This window comes from Paramormyrops kingsleyae, chromosome 7 (genome assembly GCF_048594095.1).
Source record: "Paramormyrops kingsleyae isolate MSU_618 chromosome 7, PKINGS_0.4, whole genome shotgun sequence".
NCBI lineage: Eukaryota > Metazoa > Chordata > Actinopteri > Osteoglossiformes > Mormyridae > Paramormyrops > Paramormyrops kingsleyae.
In genome coordinates, this window is record NC_132803.1 from 4,022,330 (window position 1) to 4,044,447 (window position 22,118).

General features: G+C 49.3%; 1 protein-coding gene across 9 annotated transcripts in view; it reads left to right on the top strand.

Annotated features, from left to right (window-relative positions):
* Nucleotides 1–22,118, top strand: part of LOC111860033 (multiple C2 and transmembrane domain-containing protein 1-like) — a 139,435-nt gene that overhangs the window by 80,172 nt on the left and 37,145 nt on the right. For all 9 annotated transcript variants that reach the window (XM_023843310.2, XM_023843299.2, XM_023843336.2 and 6 more), the window contains exons 10-15: nt 7,603–7,696; nt 11,344–11,446; nt 12,985–13,087; nt 13,677–13,778; nt 14,215–14,289; nt 18,007–18,126. In XM_023843310.2, coding sequence (XP_023699078.2) covers nt 7,603–7,696; nt 11,344–11,446; nt 12,985–13,087; nt 13,677–13,778; nt 14,215–14,289; nt 18,007–18,126 — 597 coding nt within the window. The remainder of the gene's footprint in view (nt 1–7,602; nt 7,697–11,343; nt 11,447–12,984; nt 13,088–13,676; nt 13,779–14,214; nt 14,290–18,006; nt 18,127–22,118) is intronic.

The window sequence follows — 22,118 nt, forward strand, 5'->3', positions numbered from 1 at the left end:
ATCATTTCAATAAGTGAATTTAATAAAGATGTTCCTTATCAGGGAAATGGCAGATAAACTGAAGTGTTGGCACTAATGCGCTACAATACTCCTCGAACAGATTAGCGCTGAGCCGACTCTAGCAAATTCATTCCTGCCTCTATCTTTATGAAATCTGCCGTCTGCGGGCTGGCATACAGCTAGCGTGCGGCTAATGCTATCCCAGAGGCCGTAACCCCGTCCGGTCCGCCGTCACGTCTGATTGTCCGTATCGCTAAGAATGGGGCTTCTGTAAGAGTCGGCAGATAAACCGAAATCAATGGCGGGGCTTATCTCTCACTTTATCAAGTGCTGCGTGTCAGGAGAGAGCGGATGATGTCCCAAGGCTCTCAGAACCCAGCTAGTAGCGGACATGATAAACTGCAGAGTACAGTGAATGTTGCCCTTTATACAAAGAACACAAGTCACAGTTGTGGGATGTGTACTGGGATGTGTACCGGGAGGTGTACTGGTATGTGTATTGGGATGTGTACTGGGAGGTGTACCGGGAGGTGTACCGGGATGTGTACTGGGATGTGTACCGGGATGTGTACTGGTATGTGTCCTGGTATGTGTACTGGGAGGTGTACCGGGATGTGTATCTTCTAACTGCTTAGCTATTAAAGAGCCACAGGGATCCTCAAACTGAAGCCTTTTCTGGGAAGGGGGGGGGGGGTGGCGTAGCCTGGGTGGGACGCCATTGTTGGCATGTCACACACACTCTGGGCGATTTACAGTCACCAGGTTGCCTGACTGGACATTGGGGGAGAGCGGGGACACGGGGGGGGGACACGCAGACTCGACACGCTCGGGGAAGCCCAACCCTACACCCCCCAGGCACTGATGCTGCTCACTGTCGCCACACCTCCCTTCAGGAGAATTTACTTCCAGCGAATTATATGACAAACGCTGATTTTAATTCTGCGCGTCGGTTTGATCATCAGTCTAGTTGTTCCAATATTATGTCAATAAAGTATGCAGGGACTGGAAAAATAAATAGCAGTTGCAATGCTGTTGCTGAAAATATTGAAATTATTTCTGCTCAGTGAAAAATACGCTTTATTCTTCTTCTGATCTGTACAGGTGAAGGATTTTTGAGGCTGTGATTTGGAATCTGCTTGATATTGCTGCATCTGTCTGTGTTTCTGTGAATTTCCTCCACAAAATACCCTTGAGTTATGGAAGGACCTCTGAACATCTGGCCGAGTTGGAAATCTTTGTAATTATAAAACGATGGTTATTGATAAATCCTTTATTTTCCTTTTGCAGAAATACATTGGAATGCTTCTCTTCACTTTCCACACCTAGCTCTCCATAGTTTGGGGGGGGGTCACAGCAATGTAACTCTCACAGTTCTCCTCACATTTTGGGGACTAAAAGTTGATTTAAAAAAAAACGTGGCATGCAAAGTAAAAGAAGGAGAGCCGCTTGGAGCCGACCGGAGGGTGACGGGATCACAGTCTGTCAGACTTGCTGCAGAGCTGATTCTTTCACGATGTCGTATTTTCTGCTGCTCGAGGCAGACGGCCGAACCTCCCTCATGAAAAAGAAAAGAAATCACATTTGATTTTTATTTGACTGCGGTGATGAATAACACACATGTTCCTGGAAGAGCAGACCCAGTGTATGTGTTGTTTGCACACAGTATATCTTGCTTTCATATGGGGCTGTTTCACACCAATTTCTGCTGTACGATCTGAAGAACGGCTGGTTGACAAATTAGAAGCAGGGCTTTTGCGTTTCTCCCACTGACAGAACCCGTTTGTCCATCCGTCATCGAACTGCTTTTCAGCACAGGGTCGCCTGGATAATGTCCCTGACAACAGAGGGCAGCGATGCTGAGGATCAGGGATGGTGATCTAGGGCAGGACACACATAACATCGAACAAATTAGGGATGGGCTTCTAGTTGCGTGTCTTTGGACTGCAGGAGGAAAATGGAGTCTGAGAAACCCTGTAGAACAGGGGTCTCCAACTCCGGTCCTGGAGAGCTACTATCCAGTATGTTTTCTATCCTACTTGGCTTCTGATGAGCCACACCTGTTCCTGGTATTTACCTGAGAAGAGGTGTGGCTCATCAGAAGACAGGAAGGATAGAAGACCAGCTGGACAGTAGCTCTCCAGGACTGTAGCTGTACTCGCTCGGTAAAGAGAGATAGCTGCATTCCTGACGCTGCGACAATCGCGGGAATCACGCTGACGGTCCCCCGCTCTGCTACCCCTAACATGCCTGAGTTTGTCACTTTGATAACAGGGCTGAGAAAAAATATAATGTACGTTCTTTCATTAGGGAGAAAGAAGCCTCATATTTCAGCATCCCTCATCCCTCCCGAAAAAGGCCCGATGCTGCAAATTAGAACTTTCCCCACTTTAGAAGTGCTGGTGCTTCAGAAACCTGGCGGATTTTAGGCCGCCTACAATTATCATAAATAACGAGGCTCCACATCTACGGAGACGATGGTGTATTAAAGCCGGACGCCTCCTCTTTCCCCGTGCAAACTCTCCATGGGTTTAGACACCGATATTGTGTGTAAACCGAGTGCCTCTGACAGAGTTTATAATGACTAAAGTTTGTAGCCGGGGTCTGACTTGGGAAATTATAATTATCCCTCTGGGTCCCTTTTGAGGGATGTTAGCGGAAACGCAAATAAACTGATGGAGCTGCATTTTCACCGTGTTTAAAGAGTTTTCCTCTTTCTATTTGTATGCAGTGTATGTGCACCTCTGACCTAAATGTATAATGCACATGCAGACTGAGCCGATTCTCTGCTTATTCTGTGTGTGTCAGTGAGCTGGAGGATCTGACTAACCCCGGCATGCAGACCTGCCGGCATGCAGACCTGCCTCACTGATACGCTGCTTCACCTCTACATGAAGACCCATTGTCCTTAGTGTTGGCCATGGTTTCTTAAAGCTGAGTTCTGTGCATGTTGCTCTGAGCCCAAATTACAGTCAATGATTCATCCAAGCGACTGACATCGCATGCAGCTTGTTGCCCAGCCCTCTCCCCTGTGCTGCCTGGGATAGGTTCCAGGTCGTCCTGGCGACCCCAACCAGGAAAAGTGGCTAGAGGATGGATGGATGCATGGATGGATGGATGGATCCACCCACGCCGCTTGCTTCTGTAGTGTGTGAGAACAAGCACGTGGAACTCAAGGTAGCTCAAAACTGAACCCTACAGCAACACCGTTTTAAAATTCACAGCTACGCAAATGTCTCTCTTAATCACAATCTGATTTTCATTCATATCCAGTTTCATTATTTTAATACGCACATTATTGAAATTTAACCCAGTAATTACTGAACTTGCATGGCCCTGTAATGCCATTGCAGATGCATTTTGTTACGTCTTATGGTGCTTGTGTTTGTCTGAATTACCTAACTTACCGGACTGTTGCATTTTTGACATGATATGTGATAAAGGGAGTAAAATGTCAAGATACGATTCATCCCCGGGGCAAAAAACTGCACAAACGTTCCCCTGCAGCAGCGCTATGGATTTTTAAAACTCGTACACATGCAACATGTAGGTGATGCTCTATAATCTCACTTGGTCTGCCGTGTTGTGTTGGTTTTCATTCCGTCTTAAGTGGTATGTTCCAGGTATTAACCGTCCAATGTGTACCTCTGTGTGAAATGTGTACCCCTGCAGCCTCATTGGGAATTGGCGCATTCTGCTCTCAGCCTGCGATTACTTTGCTCCCATTAAACAAAACAGACAAGTAAAAAAATAATAATAATAACTCTGACATTTACATTAACCACTGCCTGATTTAAACGCAGTTTGAAGATTGCAGCTGGACATACGGCTAATGTAGAGATTTCCAGAATAAAAACACCTTCCCATTTGCGCTGATCTCGGTCAAACAAAGAAAAAGGCATTTGGTGTTAATTGTGGTTTGCTTGCAAGATCATTTTTGAATAAGTTTATAAATTAAATTTTCTTGCAGCAAGGAGCCATTGTTTTCCTGTGCATATTTCAGTGTGTCCCGTCCTTAAATATTAGATAGTAAATAACTAGCTAAATAGCGTGTGGCCATGCTAACACTTTCTCTATGGGGGGGAATGTCCCCTTATCAGTTTCAGGGAGTTACCTTGTAGCCTTGATGCTGGTTTCACAGAACGGTGACCTAGAAAATGATGTCTGGCTGTATCTTTTCCTCTAGGCGTATCACTGTGTGCTCTGTACCTTGTGAGGACACAGTTTGGGAAAAAAACTATGTAATTTTCTTCTATTTTTTTGTTTAAGAACTAGAAATTCGGGGGTGTTTTTTAAATTTTTTTTTTTGCACGATTCGGGTTCATTTGCGGCTCTTCACTGCATTAAAATGAGAGTGCGGGAAATCCCTGAACAAGGTGCACGTTTGTCAGTGTCGAGGGGAACAAAGTATTTCGCTCTCCTCCACTGGACACATGTGAGGGGAACAACACAGGGAATAAAATTGCCTGTACCTGGGGGCTCAAGCTAGTTTCCCCAGGACAAACCCCCCCCACCCCCCCCCCCCCCCCCCCGTCTACCCACAGTCTGTGGTGCTGCCATCAAGCCGACCCATTAAGTGATATGCAAATGTGGCCTCAAATCCTCACACCAGAGGTGTAAAAATACCCCCCCTGTACCCCCCTCTGCCCAGGCCTTTGCTGCACTTTGGGGAGAGATGCATTCCCATTTACTTATTGGTCTATTTATTTGCTGGCATTTCTTTGACCTGGTAGATCACAGCGCTTCACATTCAGTGTTCTTTATATTTGCCGGTGTCTAAGCTATTCGGCAAATGTTAAAATCAGCAGCCTATTAAACGAGAGCAGCCTTTCTTTGTCCCATTCTTATTGGACGAATCTTCTGTGTCATGTGCACTGAAGGTAGATCACTGTTTAATAGCTGAAAGAATTATGTCTGTAGGAGTAAGCTGGGAAGTTCGCACTGCTCATGGTTTGGCAAACAAGTTGCTCCTTGTCTCCATTTTACGAAAATATAAAAAAATGTGCCGTCCCCCTTTATTCTCATGCCGCCTGGGTGTATTTCGGCTGCTCATTCAGACTGACATATCCTTTGTATTTGTCTCTCCAGTTTTCCCACAATCCTTTTTACTGATATTTCAAGGTGCTTTCCTCGGCTGCAATTAGTGCGCCCTGCCTGCTGCCATCCATCGCGGTCCGGTCACGCCCGAGCGCACGCCTTCCCCGAAACGTCTTCATCATGCTCCTGGGGGAGGCCGCTGGGGAAGGGGGGGGGTCACACAGAAGCTTGGAGTTCAGGGCCAAGTTACACGGCGGGAATCGCAGGGTTTGCCCTGACTTTCCTTTAAGGAGTCGCCGCTCTGAGGTTCAGACGCATGTCGAAGATTTACCGACTTCAAAGCTGGCCTCCCGGTAACCTTAGCTGCAGAGTGCTTCAAGAGCGGCTCCTTCAGCTGCTCAGGTCACTAGTTACAGCCATGAGTTTGCCTCCAGACAAAGGACCCCGCCAGGTCCCGCACACCGGCCAGGCTTCACGCGGCTGCCCAGTCACGTGTCACTGCCCAGTCACGTGTCACGTGTCACTGCCCAGTCACGTGTCACTGCCCAGTCACGTGTCACTGCCCAGTCACGTGTCACTGTGCAACACGTGTGGCTTTTTCAGTGCCTGCGTGTGACCAGCCAAGGTCCCTTATGTTTTTTTTTCTACATTTCTTTTTTTATAACCAATGGGACTTTGAGCTCACCACACCTGAGCATGTCTGCCTAGGACCTGCTCTGTTTTCTGGTTTGTGTGTGTGTGCGTGTGTGTGTGTGTGTGTGTGCGTGTGCGTGCGTATGGCATGCATGTTCCGTGTGTGAGTGCCAATGCATGTGTGCCTGTGTATATGTGAGTGTCGTGTTTGTGTGTCTGTGTGTGTGTCCAGGGTGTCCCAATGCCGTGTGCCCCGTGATAGACTGGCATCCCGTCCTGGGCGTCCCCCTGCCATGTGCCCCGTGATAGACTGGCATCCCGTCCTGGGCGTCCCCCTGCCATGTGCCCCGTGATAGACTGGCATCCCGTCCTGGGCGTCCCCCTGCCATGTGCCCCGTGATAGACTGGCATCCCGTCCTGGGCGTCCCCCTGCCGTGTGCCCCGTGATAGACTGGCATCCCGTCCTGGGTGTCCCCCTGCCATGTGCCCCGTGATAGACTGGTAACCCGTCCAGGGCGTCCCGCTGCCGTGTGCCCCGTGATAGACTGGCATCCCGTCCTGGGCGTCCCCCTGCCGTGTGCCCCGTGATAGACTGGCATCCCGTCCTGGGCGTCCCCCTGCCGTGTGCCCCGTGATAGACTGGCATCCCGTCCTGGGTGTCCCCCTGCCGTGTGCCCCGTGATAGACTGGCATCCCGTCCTGGGCGTCCCCCTGCCGTGTGCCCCGTGATAGACTGGCATCCCGTCCTGGGTGTCCCCCTGCCATGTGCCCCGTGATAGACTGGTAACCCGTCCAGGGCGTCCCGCTGCCGTGTGCCCCGTGATAGACTGGCATCCCGTCCAGGGTGTCCCCCTGCCATGTGCCCCGTGATAGACTGGCATCCCGTCCTGGGCGTCCCCCTGCCATGTGCCCCGTGATAGACTGGCATCCCGTCCTGGGCGTCCCCCTGCCATGTGCCCCGTGATAGACTGGCATCCCGTCCTGGGCGTCCCCCTGCCGTGTGCCCCGTGATAGACTGGCATCCCGTCCTGGGTGTCCCCCTGCCGTGTGCCCCGTGATAGACTGGTAACCCGTCCAGGGCGTCCCGCTGCCGTGTGCCCCGTGATAGACTGGCATCCCGTCCTGGGCGTCCCCCTGCCGTGTGCCCCGTGATAGACTGGCATCCCGTCCTGGGCGTCCCCCTGCCGTGTGCCCCGTGATAGACTGGCATCCCGTCCTGGGTGTCCCCCTGCCGTGTGCCCCGTGATAGACTGGCATCCCGTCCTGGGCGTCCCCCTGCCGTGTGCCCCGTGATAGACTGGCATCCCGTCCTGGGTGTCCCCCTGCCATGTGCCCCGTGATAGACTGGTAACCCGTCCAGGGCGTCCCGCTGCCGTGTGCCCCGTGATAGACTGGCATCCCGTCCAGGGTGTCCCCCTGCCATGTGCCCCGTGATAGACTGGTAACCCGTCCAGGGCGTCCCGCTGCCGTGTGCCCCGTGATGGACTGGCATCCCGTCCAGGGCGTCCCGCTGCCGTGTGCCCCGTGATGGACTGGCATCCCGTCCAGGGCGTCCCAATGCCGTGTGCCCCGTGATGGACTGGCAACCCGTCCAGGGCGTCCCGCTGCCGTGTGCCCCGTGATGGACTGGCATCCCGTCCAGGGCGTCCCGCTGCCGTGTGCCCTTTGCTGCCTAAGCTGGGCTCCAGGCTGAGCCTGACCCTCTACAGAAGGAGCGGTTATGAAGATTGATGGATGGTTATATATTATAAACAAAATAATAACATTTTAATGAAAAGTAATAAGCGGTTTTCTCTTCCCCATCGCTCTGTGCCCTCCGGCTGCGGCAGGCTGAGGCAATAACGGATGCCGCGCTCTTTTCAGGTTTCTCTTAATTTGTTATTATTTTTATTTGATATTTTCTCTCTCTCTTCTTTTCTCACCCTCATCAAACAGAGCCTCCTGAGGTCATTCTACAACCTGAAGGACGTGGGCATGGTCCAGGTGAAGGTCATCCGCGCTGAGGGGTTAATGGCGGCTGATGTGAATGGTGAGCCACGACCAATGGCGTTTGCCGTCTTTTATATCCGCATTAACGCTGGCAGGGCTGCTTTAAAGGTACATGCGGACCGTAATAGATTTTAAACAGGTATGAGATGCTCACTATTGCGTTGATTTCGTGTAATATATTTCAAATTATATACCATTTCAATGTAAAATGTCTAGTTCGTAATTTTCTCGCCAACATAATGGCTGTCACAGACTTGCCAGTTGCATAGGCGTTACTCTAAGAAGTCCCCTACTGTAGCAGTAGGATTCCTGCTAACTTTATGAATCCCTTCCATTGTCCCCCCAACCCCCCCCCCTCAGTATTCAGATGAATGTTATACCCCTGGGCACTTCTATCAGTCATACTATAGCAAATTAATTCAAATCTCTGGTGCCAACACTAAAGGATTTTTTTTTTTGCGCCCCCCCCCCCCCCATGCGCCCCCCACCCCGCACTGCACACCCACACACGCACTTATACTCGCCAGACCCGCAGCCGCCCCCAAATTATCCACATATGCCCTCCCACCATTTTTTGTGGTCATTCACTCAGGTGTAAACAGCCCTTATGAACTCGGGGCCGACAGAGGGGGCGTTTGGAAACGCCAGCGAGCAGCCGGCGTAAAAGAAAGAGGGCAAATTGGTTTCTAATGAAACCCTCCATCCTTTCAGTCGTCCTGCAGGGCCGGGTTTGGGCACGGGGGGTGGGGGGGTGCTTTGTCTTACTGAATCACGGCAGAATGACGTCTCTTCAGGCAGTGCCTCTCAGGCTGGCTGTCCGCGACATGGGGGCCACTTCAGTACTTCTCCTTCTTTCTTCCCCGGGGGTGTGTTGGGGGGGGGGGGGGGGTGCTTGAGCATGAAGAGCCCGCAGTGTTGGCCAGTGCTCTTCAGGACGGGGGAGGTTAATGGATGGAAAAAAGGGATTAGCGGGTCGCAGCTAGCCTTGTGGTGTGAGAGTGTTATGTGCACCCCCAAACCCTTGCCCCCCCCCCCCCAACTTGAGTAAGAACTGGTGGGGCTTAGCTCTGTGCCCAGCTGCCACCCTGAGAGACTGTGTCAGGGCCTCCCTATCACCCCCACACACACGGGGCGGGGGGGTACTTTGATTAGGGGCTACTCAGTACACTTAGCGTCGCCTCCGAGCGACTGCTGGCCACAGACCTGTCCCAGCGTCCCGTTGGCGCAGGTCTGCATGCCACCACCACAACGTCCGGAACGCATCGTGGAACCCGTAACATTTTAAGGTCGTGTATCTTGATGATAAATCGTTTCTGCACCTAAAAATACTGTAAAACAGCAACATGCATTTCACATTCTTTGAATCGTAATTATTTTTCAAAAAATCCTTTAAGTATATTCTGATTCTTTGTGATCTATATTTGATTTTAAACGTTGCCTAAATTTCCCATTGACATACTACATTATACTGTACTGTACTGCACTATACTACATTATACTGTACTGTACTATACTATATTCTTCCTACCTATGATAAAAATCAGTCTTTAGAATTGTCAGCTGCATTTTTAGCGTTAATAAGAAGGACCCCCCCCCCCCGTGTAAACAGTAGTTTATGCTTTTTTCTTGCTGCCAGTTCCGTCATGCCCAAATGTGGCCTGCATTGCTGTTGTCAGAATCCATACAAGCTGCACTCTATTGAAGATGCCCGCCATGAATTACCCAGCATGCTTTTCTCTGGCTTTAACGCAAAGGAGCTTATTAGTGATGCACGACCCACGGTGTTCCACGGCCGACAAAACGATCCGTTTGGCCGTCTGCGCCACCGAATTAAGATGTGCCCAGGCAGCCCCCAGCCCCCGCCCGCCGTTTCACAGCCCAGCGATCACACACTCTCAGAAGGGTCCGGCCCGTGGCCCTGACCCCGTGCGCGGCCCCCATCGTTCCCAGGGGAACGGGGGCCCGCCTCGCGATCGTCTGATTTCACGCGCCCCCCCGGTCCGGGTGATGCGTGTTGACAGGGAGACAAAGGCGCTGGGTGAGCGCCGCGCGGAGGTCTGGGAGGGATGTCAGCCAATGAGGCTCCAGAACACGGGTTTTTAATAGAGAGCTCACAATCTGATTCGCCACAACAGAGCCGCCTCTGTTCCCTCCCCTGCCCACCCCCTCACCCCACACACACACAGACTTTGATGCGAGTTATTGCATTAAAGCGAAATGAAGACACGTTGCAGCTCCTGCTCTCTCTCTCTCTCTCTCTCGCTCCAAGAGCTCCCAGCTTGATCTGTCAAGGTCTTCATTTAGCGCGCCGTCTCTGCGGCCATTGAGAATCCGGTATGGTCGAGTGTGGACGCCACGCGGGTAGCGTGGATCCCCGGCGCTCGGCGCCGTAGCCGCGGCGATGTGCCATTCTGGTGCCTCTGTGATGTAAATTTCTGCTGGCATGCGACTTAAAATGTAGCTGAGCTGAAAAGCTTGGGGTTTCACCCCTTTGGCGGTTGTGCGCCAGGCGTGAACGTCGCCCGTAAGCAGCTGGTTGAATACGTTCAGCTTGAGGCGTTGGATCGGAGCCATACTTTGTGGCATAAATACGTTATTACACATATTACACAATTATCAGACGTACTGGGTCTGCTGTACTTTCAGGGTTGCACAATACGTGTAACAAAATAAAGCTTTTAGCCGTCTGAGAATTATGGTTAAAAAGTGTAATATATATATCAATCTTTAAATAAGTAAACAATTACAAACATTAGCTTAATCAAATCATAACACAAATCTACAAGATGATGTTGACATGCAGTCAATGAAGTAAATTTTATTTTCATGTTAAAGTTTAGCAGTATCATTTCTCCTGCCAATATCTGCATATTGACTATACGATGTACGTTACGTGTGTATATTAACGACTTCTATGCAACCAGATCAATAAGTGCCACTGGGCGACGGCTCATCTGACAGGAGTGACTCTTAATTAATCGCAGTGACATTTATGTAGCGTGTCAACGAAATGCCTCGTCCTTTCCGTAACATTTCAGCAAAGTCGCCGCAGTGAACAACAACGACGTTACATGCTGGAACTCGGGGAAAACCAGGGACTAAAGCTATCGGCTTAGTTCACTTTTGGCGTCTCGCTATTTTGGTTCATCTTCTTCGCATTTTCATTCAGTGACCCTTTGTCTCTCTACCACAAAGTCCGTCGTCATTCGATGCCGGTTAGTAGACTTCAGATCAATATCAGTAGAGTGGAAACATGATAAACGGCATGTTTCAGAAGTTTCCCAGTTTAGGACCTTTCTTAAGAGTAGCTAGCTTGATATATTCAGTGAAAGTGTCTTCATATATATATATATATATATATGTAGCATCTTCTATAGTATGATTTGTCAGACACTTCACAAGGACTTAGCACTGCTGTACACCAAAATGGATTCTTTTGCTAGGTGATTGATTGTTTTGCATATATGGGGCTATACATCATTTTTAAATAAACCTTGCCGCAGTAGAATGTGGAGGTTTCAGAAAGACATGAATTTGCTTTTGTGCAAAGCTTCTGTCTCTTCCCTTGTATGTCTTCAGTACGATGAGGGCCCCAAAGCTGCTGGGCTGAGGAGAATCTGAGAAAAGACGCTGGTCATCCGTCATCCTGACAGCCATGTCCGCTTTCTCTCGCTGTCTGTCTCGCAGGGAAGAGCGATCCCTTCTGCGTGGTGGAACTGAGCAACGACCGGCTTCAGACGCACACGGTCTACAAGAACCTCAACCCCGAGTGGAACAAGGTCTTCACCTTGTAAGAGAAACCTTTCCTGCTGATGCGTGCAAGACCCGGCTCTCTGTGCCACCTCATAGCCGTCCAGATCGGTGCCTGTTTTCGGCGTGAATAGGCGGCGGGTCAGACAGTGTGGTGACATGCACTTCTGGGAGACCAAAAGCTTAGTCTGGTTCTTATGGGGACTGCAGTATACAAACTATTACACATACGTAATACATACATATAACATTTAAAAGTTGAGGTGCATTGATATATACAGCAATCCCTTCATATTCGCGAAGGTTGGGGTACAAGATCCCTGCAAAATGTGAAAGTGAAATATCTGTTTCCTATGAAGACCTTTATCTATAATATACAAACCATTTAAATCAAAGTTACTACTGCACACGCTGGGAGGGAGCACTGCGTTTACTACTGCACACGCCGGGAGGGAGCACTACGTTTACTACTGCACACGCCGGGAGGGAGCACTGCGTTTACTACTGCACACGCTGGGAGGGAGCACTGCGTTTACTACTGCACACGCCGGGGGGGAGCACTACGTTTACTACTGCGCACGCCGGGAGGGAGCACTACGTTTACTACTGCGCACGCCGGGGGGGAGCACTACGTTTACTACTGCGCACGCCGGGAGGGAGCACTACGTTTACTACTGCGCACGCCGGGAGGGAGCACTACGTTTACTACTGCGCACGCCGGGGGGGAGCACTACGTTTACTACTGCGCACGCCGGGGGGGAGCACTACGTTTACTACTGCACACGCCGGGGGGGAGCACTACGTTTCGGACTCATTATTAAAAATGCTAAATTAACGCCACTGAAAAGTTTAGAAGTTGAGAAACGCGAGATTCCACGGTCACAGAGACAGCGAACACGAGAGTGAGGCTGGCTGCCGAGATGATGCGCGGCGTAACCCAAGGCAAAACTTTTAATATTAACGATATAGAATACACTTACACTAACAAATATTCATATAGTATATGTCATCCAAATCGTTTTTGGTGTTGTTTTTGGCTTGTGCTTCGTCTGCAAGTGTCTGCGATCTTTCGGCAAGCTCTGAAAGTATTCTTGTTTGATTTTTCACTGTCAACTCACGAATTATGAAAACCGGTAATGTTAAATGCCCGAATATGAAGGGCTTACTGTATATCTAAAAATCTCACGCATATCTGGGAATAATGCTGTGGGCCATTGACGTCCTGCTATTTCAGTTCATTTTGTTTATATATGGAGATGTAGAGGATTACGTTAGCTAAACTGGCATTACCGTTTTATCCTAAATATCACAGAAAAAAAAACACTAAACATTACTCTATGGTATCTCTTTGTGCAGGATAACTTAAATTTTTCTTGAAAATGCAATAATTTAGTTTTAATCAAGCAAGCAGTTACACTTATTATCTGGTGATTGATTAATCTGTGTTTTGAGGGTCTGGGGAAAGTAACATGTTTCATTTACTCGCAGCGTAAAGATGGGGCAGATGTTCTGCGTCTTTTGCTCCTCAATCAGTCGCTTTCTTTTCTTCTCCTCCGCTCGCGACGTGGTCTGCACCAGCAACGTCAAGGACATCCACTCGGTGTTGGAGGTCACGGTCTACGACGAGGACCGCGACCGCAGCGCCGACTTCCTGGGGAAAGTGGCGATCCCGCTGCTGAAGGTCAGCCTGCCCCCCCCCGCACGGCCTTTCCGGTCGGTGTGCGGGCTGAGGTCCCTCTCTGTTATCCTGCTACACTGACACGTCCTTTATGTGTCTTTTAATTTTTCTATGTACACACTGTACTATATGTATTTTTAATAACAGTAAATATAAATATAAACAAATGTCAGTGTAAATGATTTGTAAAGCACTGTCATCCTTCAGGTGATTATAATCTATAGCTGTCATGTTACATTTTCCTATGTATGTATATGTGTTTTTGTTCAATATTCATTTTGCTTTTAATTTTCTTCTCTGGCATTCATACATATCTAAACAGTAATATAGAAGTGGGCGGAGGGAGATTCTGTTGGGGGGGGGGGGGTGCGTCTATGCGGAGTGATTCCCCTGGATAGTTCATTTCTCCCTGACAGTTGGCTTCCGGTAATGAGCAGGTACTTGTCAAGAGTCCTCTCAGTTGTTTTGGGCTCCCTGTCAGATTCTGCAGCTGGGGGTCAAAGGTCGGCGGGGAGCGGTGGGGGGAGGGAAGGGGGGGGCAAGCTCAGCTGGGTATTGCGAGACAGACGGCTGTCATGTCCCCGTCCGGCAGATCCGAAACGGAGAGCGCAAACCGTACGGCTTGAAAAACAAGACGCTGACGGGACCGACCAAGGGGGTTATCTATCTGGAAACAGACGTGATCTTCAGCCTGGTGAGCAGTGCAGTCCATCGCCGTCCCGCCTGAATTACCGCTGATGATGATGATGCGTGTCTGTGCGTCCGACGCGAGTCTGACAGTGACTTTGTGTCTGTGGCCCTGGTGTTTGTGATGGTGCCTGTGCGTGTTTGTAAGTGTGAGGCTGTGCGTGTTCACGTCTGTAAACGTGTGTGTGTGTGTGTGAGAGAGAGAGAGAGCATGGGGGTGCACGTCTGAATGCGTCTCTGCTGATAAATGCACACAGTGCAGGTCACACCAGCCTGAAGGCCTCTGTCTTTACCCCCCCCCCCCCCCTCCCCCGCCCTCACATTGCCTGTGGTGCTTTCTGAGGATGTCATACGATGTTTCAGTACAGCATATGTTCTGCAGCTTTAAATGTCTACAGAGAGCCCCTGTCACCTACTGAAACGTGTGTGTTCTCCTTCCCAAGGTGAAAGCTGGTTTAAGGACCCTGACGCCGATAGAACAGAAGTACATCGAGGAGGAGCCTCGAGTTTCCAAGCAGGTAAGGCCAGCAGACTCACTAGAACAGATCTAGAACAGATCTAGAACAGATCTATTTCAGCTGCACCTTTTATCCAAAGAGGCCTGACAGGTCATAGTCAGACTGAAGTGTAATTCATGTCATTTAAAAAAATATAGTGCTTTTTTACACAAAAAGTTTAATTTTAAGGAGAAACAATCAAGAAAGTAACCCAAAAAACAGTACTGGAAAAATATGAAAATGACCACATGACCCATTAACAAACTGCAGGAAAAGTATAATGAAATATACAGATGTTATTATAATATATTATATTATAAAAATTTTATTTGTAATTCTGGATAGTTTACTCACACCAGTTAACATTAGGTCAGGTTTAAACAGTAAGGCCCCACGTGGGACTCGATCCAGCAACCTTCTGGTGACGATCCCAGGCTGTAAGACTGCTTGTGGTTCTTTAGCATGTTGGACCAGCAGACCCTGGAAAGGGCTCCCCCACACCCACCCCCCCCCCCCCTTCGCATGACGGCTGGATAGAAATGTCAAGCTGTCATCGCTTCAGCGGCCTGACCCCAGCGCCTTTGACAGTGTGAACCTCGTGCATAAAACACCCCCAGTCTTCGGAGGCGTCCCAGATCAGGCCCCCTGCTGGCCCTGGCCATTCCCAGCCCTTTGTCCCGCCTTCTCAGTGTCCGGGACGCTCCTCTGAATGCCCTGTCAGGCTGATCCCCAAACCTCCCCTCAGCTTACTGACTTCTGTCAGGCGTCTGGATCACCATGCTGCAGAATGTGGGAACCCTCTCCGGAAGTGTCCGTCTGTCAGCGCCGTCACCTCTGGATGCCGTGGAGACTAACGCTGATAGGAGTAAATAAGCGATTTACATACAGGCAAACCGATGTTAATGAGAGTCTATTTCTGTTTCAATGACTGTCATTTTAACGTTCTTGTTTAATAACAAACTGAGAGCCCGGCTTCAGCATGCAGGCGAATATATCATGAGGGATTATTTTCCACAATCAAAGCTTTATGAGTTGAAGGCCATGATTAGATGTAAATATTTTATCTGCTGAGATGGAGTAGAGCATCAATCATTTTCACTTCTGAGTTTTTTTTTCTTTCTTTCTTGTTGCCGGGCATTTAGTACGGTGATTTAAGCTGGAATGCCTCTCAGTGGATGTCATATCGAAACATTGTTAATTATCAGCAGTTATACCTTTGGCTTGAATACGGCTCAAGCCGTGAACGGGGGGGTTTAGCGGAGATGCAGGAGCAACAGTAGCAGGATCCTGAACAAACAGTCAGGTTTCAGAGAACAATGGGGACATGCGAGCGTGGGGCGGTGCGTCACCCCCCCCCCCCCCCCCACAACGCCACAGCTGGGGCTGCCTCGTTAGGGAGGTGACTAATTGGAGAAGGTCTCTGAGGGAGATCCTTTCTGAGAATTCAGAGCTGTGCTGAATATTGGCAGTATTTTATCTTAAAAAGGCCCAATTAATGTATTAATTAATATTGTTATATTAACAGTTGTGGGGGTGCAGCACAGAGGCTCAGTGGGTAGCCGTGTTGCCTGACACCCCAAGCATTGGTGAGCCAGCCCCCCCTCCGCTCTGTGTGTGCAGCTTGCATGTTCTCACTGGGTTCCTCCGGGTACTACAGCTTTCCTTCATGCTCAAAGATATGCAGTTAGGCCAGTGTTTCACAGTCCAGGCCCTTGGGGACCCTCAGATAGTCCACTTTTTTGCTCCCTGCCAGACAGTCCACATTTTTGCTCCCTGCCAGACAGTCCACATTTTTGCTCCCTGCCAGACAGTCCACATTTTTACTCCCTGCCAGACAGTCCACATTTTTGCTCCCCGCCAGACAGTCCACATTTTTGCTCCCTCCCAGACAGTCCACATTTTTGCTCCCTCCCAGACAGTCCACATTTTTGCTCCCTGCCAGACAGTCCACATTTTTGCTCCCTGTCGGAAGCTAGAGATCTCTGAAGACCGGTTTATGAAACACTGAGTTAGGCTAATTGGCCACTACAGTTTGCCCATAGTGAGTGACTAAGTGTGTGTGTGTGCGTGTCCTGCAATTGCTTGGCATCCCATCTGGGGGGGTACACCCCCTAGTTCCCTTTGCCTGTTGGGATAGGTTCCTGGCTCTCACGACCCTGACTAGATGATAGACGGACCGATGGATGGATTATTTTACGAATCCTGTAGCTTACCTTACAGATATTAGGAGTGCATAATCATTTAGTGTGGTAACTGAAGCCATTACGGTAAAAAAAAAAACATTCAGCTTATTTATTCTGGATTTCTATGTATAAAGATTATGAGAGATTACACAGCAATCATTAAGCATTGTGTTGAATAAAAGGTAATTCAGCACAATGTGTGATATAATGTTGTCTCCACATGGAGGCGAAGAACAGAGCAACCATGATCTTATTGTCGTTAATGTTACCTCTCTAAAGACAGTCTTTAAAACATTGATTATGTTTAGTAGTGGATTGCTGGTGAATTATTGGGCAGTAATTTTTAGATTTGGTGTGTCAGGTCCAGGGAGTCTTCACAAGAGCCTTGCTCTCCACACGGAGGGGGGGTCCCCCGTGGAAAAGGCCTGTCCTTCCAGTACCCACTTTTCTTACGAGCCCCCGGGCAACTACCTGCAGCCACCGCACCGTCTGACCACAGCCCCTCCCCAAAAGCACTCCCAGCCCAAAGAAAGGCTAACCCCTGAGCACACGGCCAATGTCCGCATTCTCCACCATACGTGGTGTCGTCGTGGGGACCCACGCAGCCAGGAATTTCAGAAAGATAATCAGTACATTAATGGAGCCAATGAGAAGAGCATGCTTTTTAAAAACAAGTGTGCATGGCTTTGCTCCCAGTCATTCTTCACATCTCTTTTGCCCTGCTGGCTATTATTTTGCTTGTGTCTTTGTTGCACAGCTGGTCATCATTGTTTAGCCAGTTGTCCAGGATATATTTAAGGCGGAGTGACTCCGCCCAGTCTCCTGTCCCCTGGCTGTCAGTTACTGGCTCACACTAGCGTACAGGTTTAAATGTTGACTCCTAGGTTATTAATCATCTGTTTTCCAGCTCAGCTTCCAGTTCTCCAGTTCAGGTGCATGCTGGGCCTGGAGCCCGTCCCGGGAAGCACGGAGCACAAAGCAGGGGACGCCCTGCATGGGATTATTGCAAAGACACACACTAACACACACGACCTAACACTGCAGGCACAGGGGAGAACGTGCAACCCCCACATACATGCATCAAACCCACAACTCTGGAGGTGTATGGCCATGGTGCTGCTCAGGGGTTCATCAAATAAGCACCTTTCCCCAGAGCACATGCTACACCTTCAAACTACTCGCTTCTGTGTCACCAGTCTGGTTGGGCGTTCAAGTGAGGCCAGTTTCCTCCGGGGCGCCGCCTGTTGGAGGACCCTGTGTTGGCCGGGCTCCAAGCTCACTCTGGGGGTGTCTGGGTGTCTCATGGAGAGCAAGACGGACTAGACGAAAAGTTTCCCCATGCAAATGAATGAAGTATCACTATTCTAAGCCTCCTATGTTGATTCCACACTTTCACAGCTCTTAGCATATATCGATGTCTTCGGAAATGGACACGCACTGGGCTGAGTAACATTCATGGGTGCCTTAATATTGGACATCCACGGGTCTCGAACTGGCAACCTTCCGTTTGTAATGGCGCGCTTTCCTGACCGCCATGCGCTCTCCCTTCCCGCAGCTGTTGCAGCAGAATTTCCACCGGGTGAAGCGATGCATCATGGTCCTCATCACAGCCGGCTCCTACGTTAACAGCTGCTTCGAGTGGGAGTGCCCCCGAAGAAGCCTCTGTGCTTTCCTGGTAGGACTGGCCCCGCGGCCTCTGGCTACTCTCCTGCGAGAGAATGCGTGTCTTTATTCTCTTTGTTAACGCCTGGTTCACGCGCCGTAGGGTGCGCTCTCCAGCCGTCGGATACCGTAAGCAGGGCAGCAGTGTAAAAACGGAGTAACAATACAAAGACTGTGAAGCGAAAGGGTCGAGCCATATCCCTGGTGTCAACAGTACAGAAATTGTTACAGTACTCAGGAATGTTTTGAGGCCTCTGTGGACCAGTTCAACACAAAAAAACCTAAGTTTCTTCTCCGAAGTGTTCTTAGAGGCGCTGGTGTTTGTGTAGGCTTGTGTACAGCCCTGCTAACTTTTCTCACTTCATTATTTACTTAACCCATCATTTGTGTACTTTTACCCCCCCCCCCCCACCCAAACACAGCATTAAAATACAGCAGAAAGTCCTAGAACACACAGCAAGATGTCTGCAGCCTTCAAATGGGCTATCCCATTTATTTTATTTTTTTCATAAATGTCAAATATCTCAAGATGACGGGCTAATTAAGTAATGAGACCAGGAGGTGGGAGCTGGAATCCTGCGTACACACGAGCCGTCAGCAGCCGAATTTGTCGCGCGGATTTAAAGGATAGCTGGCAAACCGGCGATGCCATGGCGGGATGATTCCCGGGATTGACAGAGGAGTCGCCACGCGATGTTTTCCCTGTCAATGTGCGGGGAAGCTTGGGATTGACAGGTGGGGGAGCCGGTGCCCAGGGTGGGGACGTCAGTCTGAGCTATGAGCCTAAGCTCTATCAAGAGGCTCCGGTGGAGATCTGGCTGTTTATGCCGATCGGCGCTGACACGCCCTTAATTTGCGCAGCGGCGGAAAGAGAGCCCTGTACCACTTATCCTATTGGAGAAGTAATGGCCAATTACCCGACAGCTTTGTGTTTTGCGCAGCGGAAGCGGAGTGCTGTTTCTCGCGATGCGATTTGATTGACGGCACCGCGGTGTTCTGCGGGTAATAGATGGCTTTGGGAGGGGGGCAAGGAAACATTGGGATGGGCAGGGGGAGACGGACCGGTGGGAGAGGATCATGGGATGACTTCTTGGCTAGTTTTTCTGGGACATTGATCATCTCATACAGATTAATGGCTCCATCTATGTCAGCCCAGCTTTTACAAAAATGTGATTTGGAGCTGGCTTGACCTCACTCTGATTAAATGCTTTCCGAGCGGCAGTAAATAATCTGGCCTCCTTTTGCAGCTCCCCATCTCGCCGCCTCCCTCATTTGGCGTTTCGTGGGGAGTCAAAGGAGGCGCGCACTCATGTGCCATTTTCAAACTAAACAGCCGTAATTGGATGGCTCCGAGGCATCCGAACCCCCCCGGGATCTCTTCACTGAGACAGAATAGCAGACAGGAGTAGTGGGACCATCTTGCGTCCTCTCCTCCCGCTTGACGTCCGAGCCGTGCCCCAACGGGACGACGAGAGCAGGTCACACGGAGAGAGGCCACATCGATCACGTAACATTTCCTGTCACTTCTTTTCAGTGTGGCTTCAGCCTTATGGAAACGTACAGAAATGTCAGACATATCACAGTTTAAAAAGATCAAGCTCTAAAAAAAAACCGCAGGGAAGGTGTTTGATTGGACATTTGGTTGGACATTAGTGTAGCCTGTGAAATCTGAAGCATAAATGGTTAAAGAAATCTTCTTTTGTATAAAACTGACAGTACAGTTGAGAGCTATTGCATATTAGTTTCTGGTTCAGCTCAGTGTGAGGGCTGTACCAGGGAACTGGCCTGTACCTTATTATTTGATTTTTACATTCTTCTAAATATGCTCTCCGAATGGGATGCCTTGACGTGCAAAATTACCCTGACATGGAGTCGGCCGTTTTGCATAGACTTTCCCCTGGGCTCTTGTGAGCTCGCTCCTGTTCCTGTCTCAGGTCTAATACCTCCGCCACTTCTGTACATGGCAGTGTCTGGAAGAGAGGACTGCTGTGACACGTCTCATTCCATCAGTGTCAACACAGCTGTGCTTAAGGAATGTATCCAATACAACGGCCTCCATTCTCAGGGTCGAAACTTAACGAAGTGAAGCTGAAGTGCAATTTGATGTGCAGCAAAAGGGCTTATGGTCAGTAAATTTGTAAATATTTTATAAATGTGCAGGTAAATAAACGATAACACAATACTAATTGTGCAATACTAATTTTGATTCCGGTTAAATGTTGTATTTTTGGTATTTTGGGAATTTCTCTGGCATAGTTGTTTCCGGAATAGCAATAGTGGTACTGTAGGTCACCTCTGAGGTTATTACACTTCATCTCAACGTTGGGATTGTAGCATTTTAAGGAGGCAAACTAACATTTTTCATATGAAAACGTGTGCTACGCCTGTGTGATCATTCTCATATGGCCAACAGGGGGCACTGCAGCACTGCCCAATCCCTCGTCAGACACCTTTAAAAAAGCATCTGCAAGTCATCTGAGAAGAAAACGGCAGAGAACGCAGATTTCCTTTAGAAGCAGGTCTGTCGAGCACACGCATGTGCTGACTGCGTAAGAGGCGACAGAGAAGGGAGAGGAAGGGCATCCCTCCCGTTCACGCCGAGTCCGTGACAGGCTTCCTGACTTATCCTAAGCAACATATTAGTGTTGTGATCCTGACGTTGAACTCGTAAAAACTGCCCTGTGAGCAAAATGACAATATAATCACCTAGTAAAGGTTCGCAGATTTGTCTTGTAAAGATTTGCATAAATGAGGCTTTTAAGTCGTGTTTAAGTCCATGTGGGTTTTGGCAGCATTTCTGAAACATTTTTGACCCAATGGCTGCATGACCTCAGGTCTTACAATGATTTTTTTTGCTTCAAACAAATGCATGTATTTATCCAACTTGGGCCTGGACTATAGTTTTCTGATTTGATTTTGGGTTTAAAAGTGTGTTGGTGGTTTCAGAGTGAGGCCTTTCTGTCCTTCTAACTGCACTTATTCAGGCTGGTAGTACTGTGTGTGTGTGTGTGTGTGTGTCTGAGTATGTCAGTGTGAGTGTGTGTGTGTGTGTGTTTTCGGTTTCCTGGTCCCCATAAGGGAAAACTCTATTTTATAAAAATCGGTGACTGCTATGAAAAAACTAAAAATGCAAAAACTCCTGTATTTTGTTAGGTTACTTATGGTTATGGTTAGGGCAGGGTGGGGGTTAAGGTTGTCATAGTTAGCGTTAGCATTTTTCCCATTGAAATGAATGAGCGGTCCCCATAAGGATATGTTTACCCTACATGTGCGTGTATGAATGTGTGTGTGCGTGTGTGAATGTGTGTGTGTGTCTGAGTATGTCAGTGTGTGTGTGTGTGTGTCTGAGTGTGTGTGTGCGTGTGTGTGCCTGAGTATGTCAGTGTGTGTGTGTGTGTCTGAGTATGTCAGTGTGTCTGAGTGTGTGTGTGCGTGTGTGTGCCTGAGTATGTCAGTGTGTGTGTGTGTGTCTGAGTATGTCAGTGTGAGTGTGTCTGAGTATGTCAGTGTGTGTGTGTGTGTCTGAGTATGTCAGTGTGAGTGTGTGTGTGTGTGTCTGAGTATGTCAGTGTGTGTGTGTCTGTGTGTGTGTGTGAGTGGTGTGTGTGTGACAGAAGCATGGTAAATGACTGAGGTGATACGGTCTGGAGTGTGTGTTGCCCCCCCCCCCCACCCCGGAGCTCACCTTATTGGCCACCTGGTTGCTCCTGACAATAAGCACAGCACCACCTTTAAAGGCTCTCTCTATCAAACGTCCCCAGTGTGAACCTTGACCCCTAACCCCCACCCCCTCCCCTGCTGCTGGATGCAGATGCTTCTGTGGGTGGGCAGCAGAAATGCCCCCCCCCCCAAAACCCAGAGGACTTCTCCCAGAGTCTCAGGTGCACACCCCATGGAAACGGGGGCAGGGTTCACACCTGGTGATTGCAGAGGCTGCCAGTCATCTGCCGCCCAGAGCGATATGCAAAGCAGCCGGGTCTCGGCCAATGAGAGCTGACGGTTTGG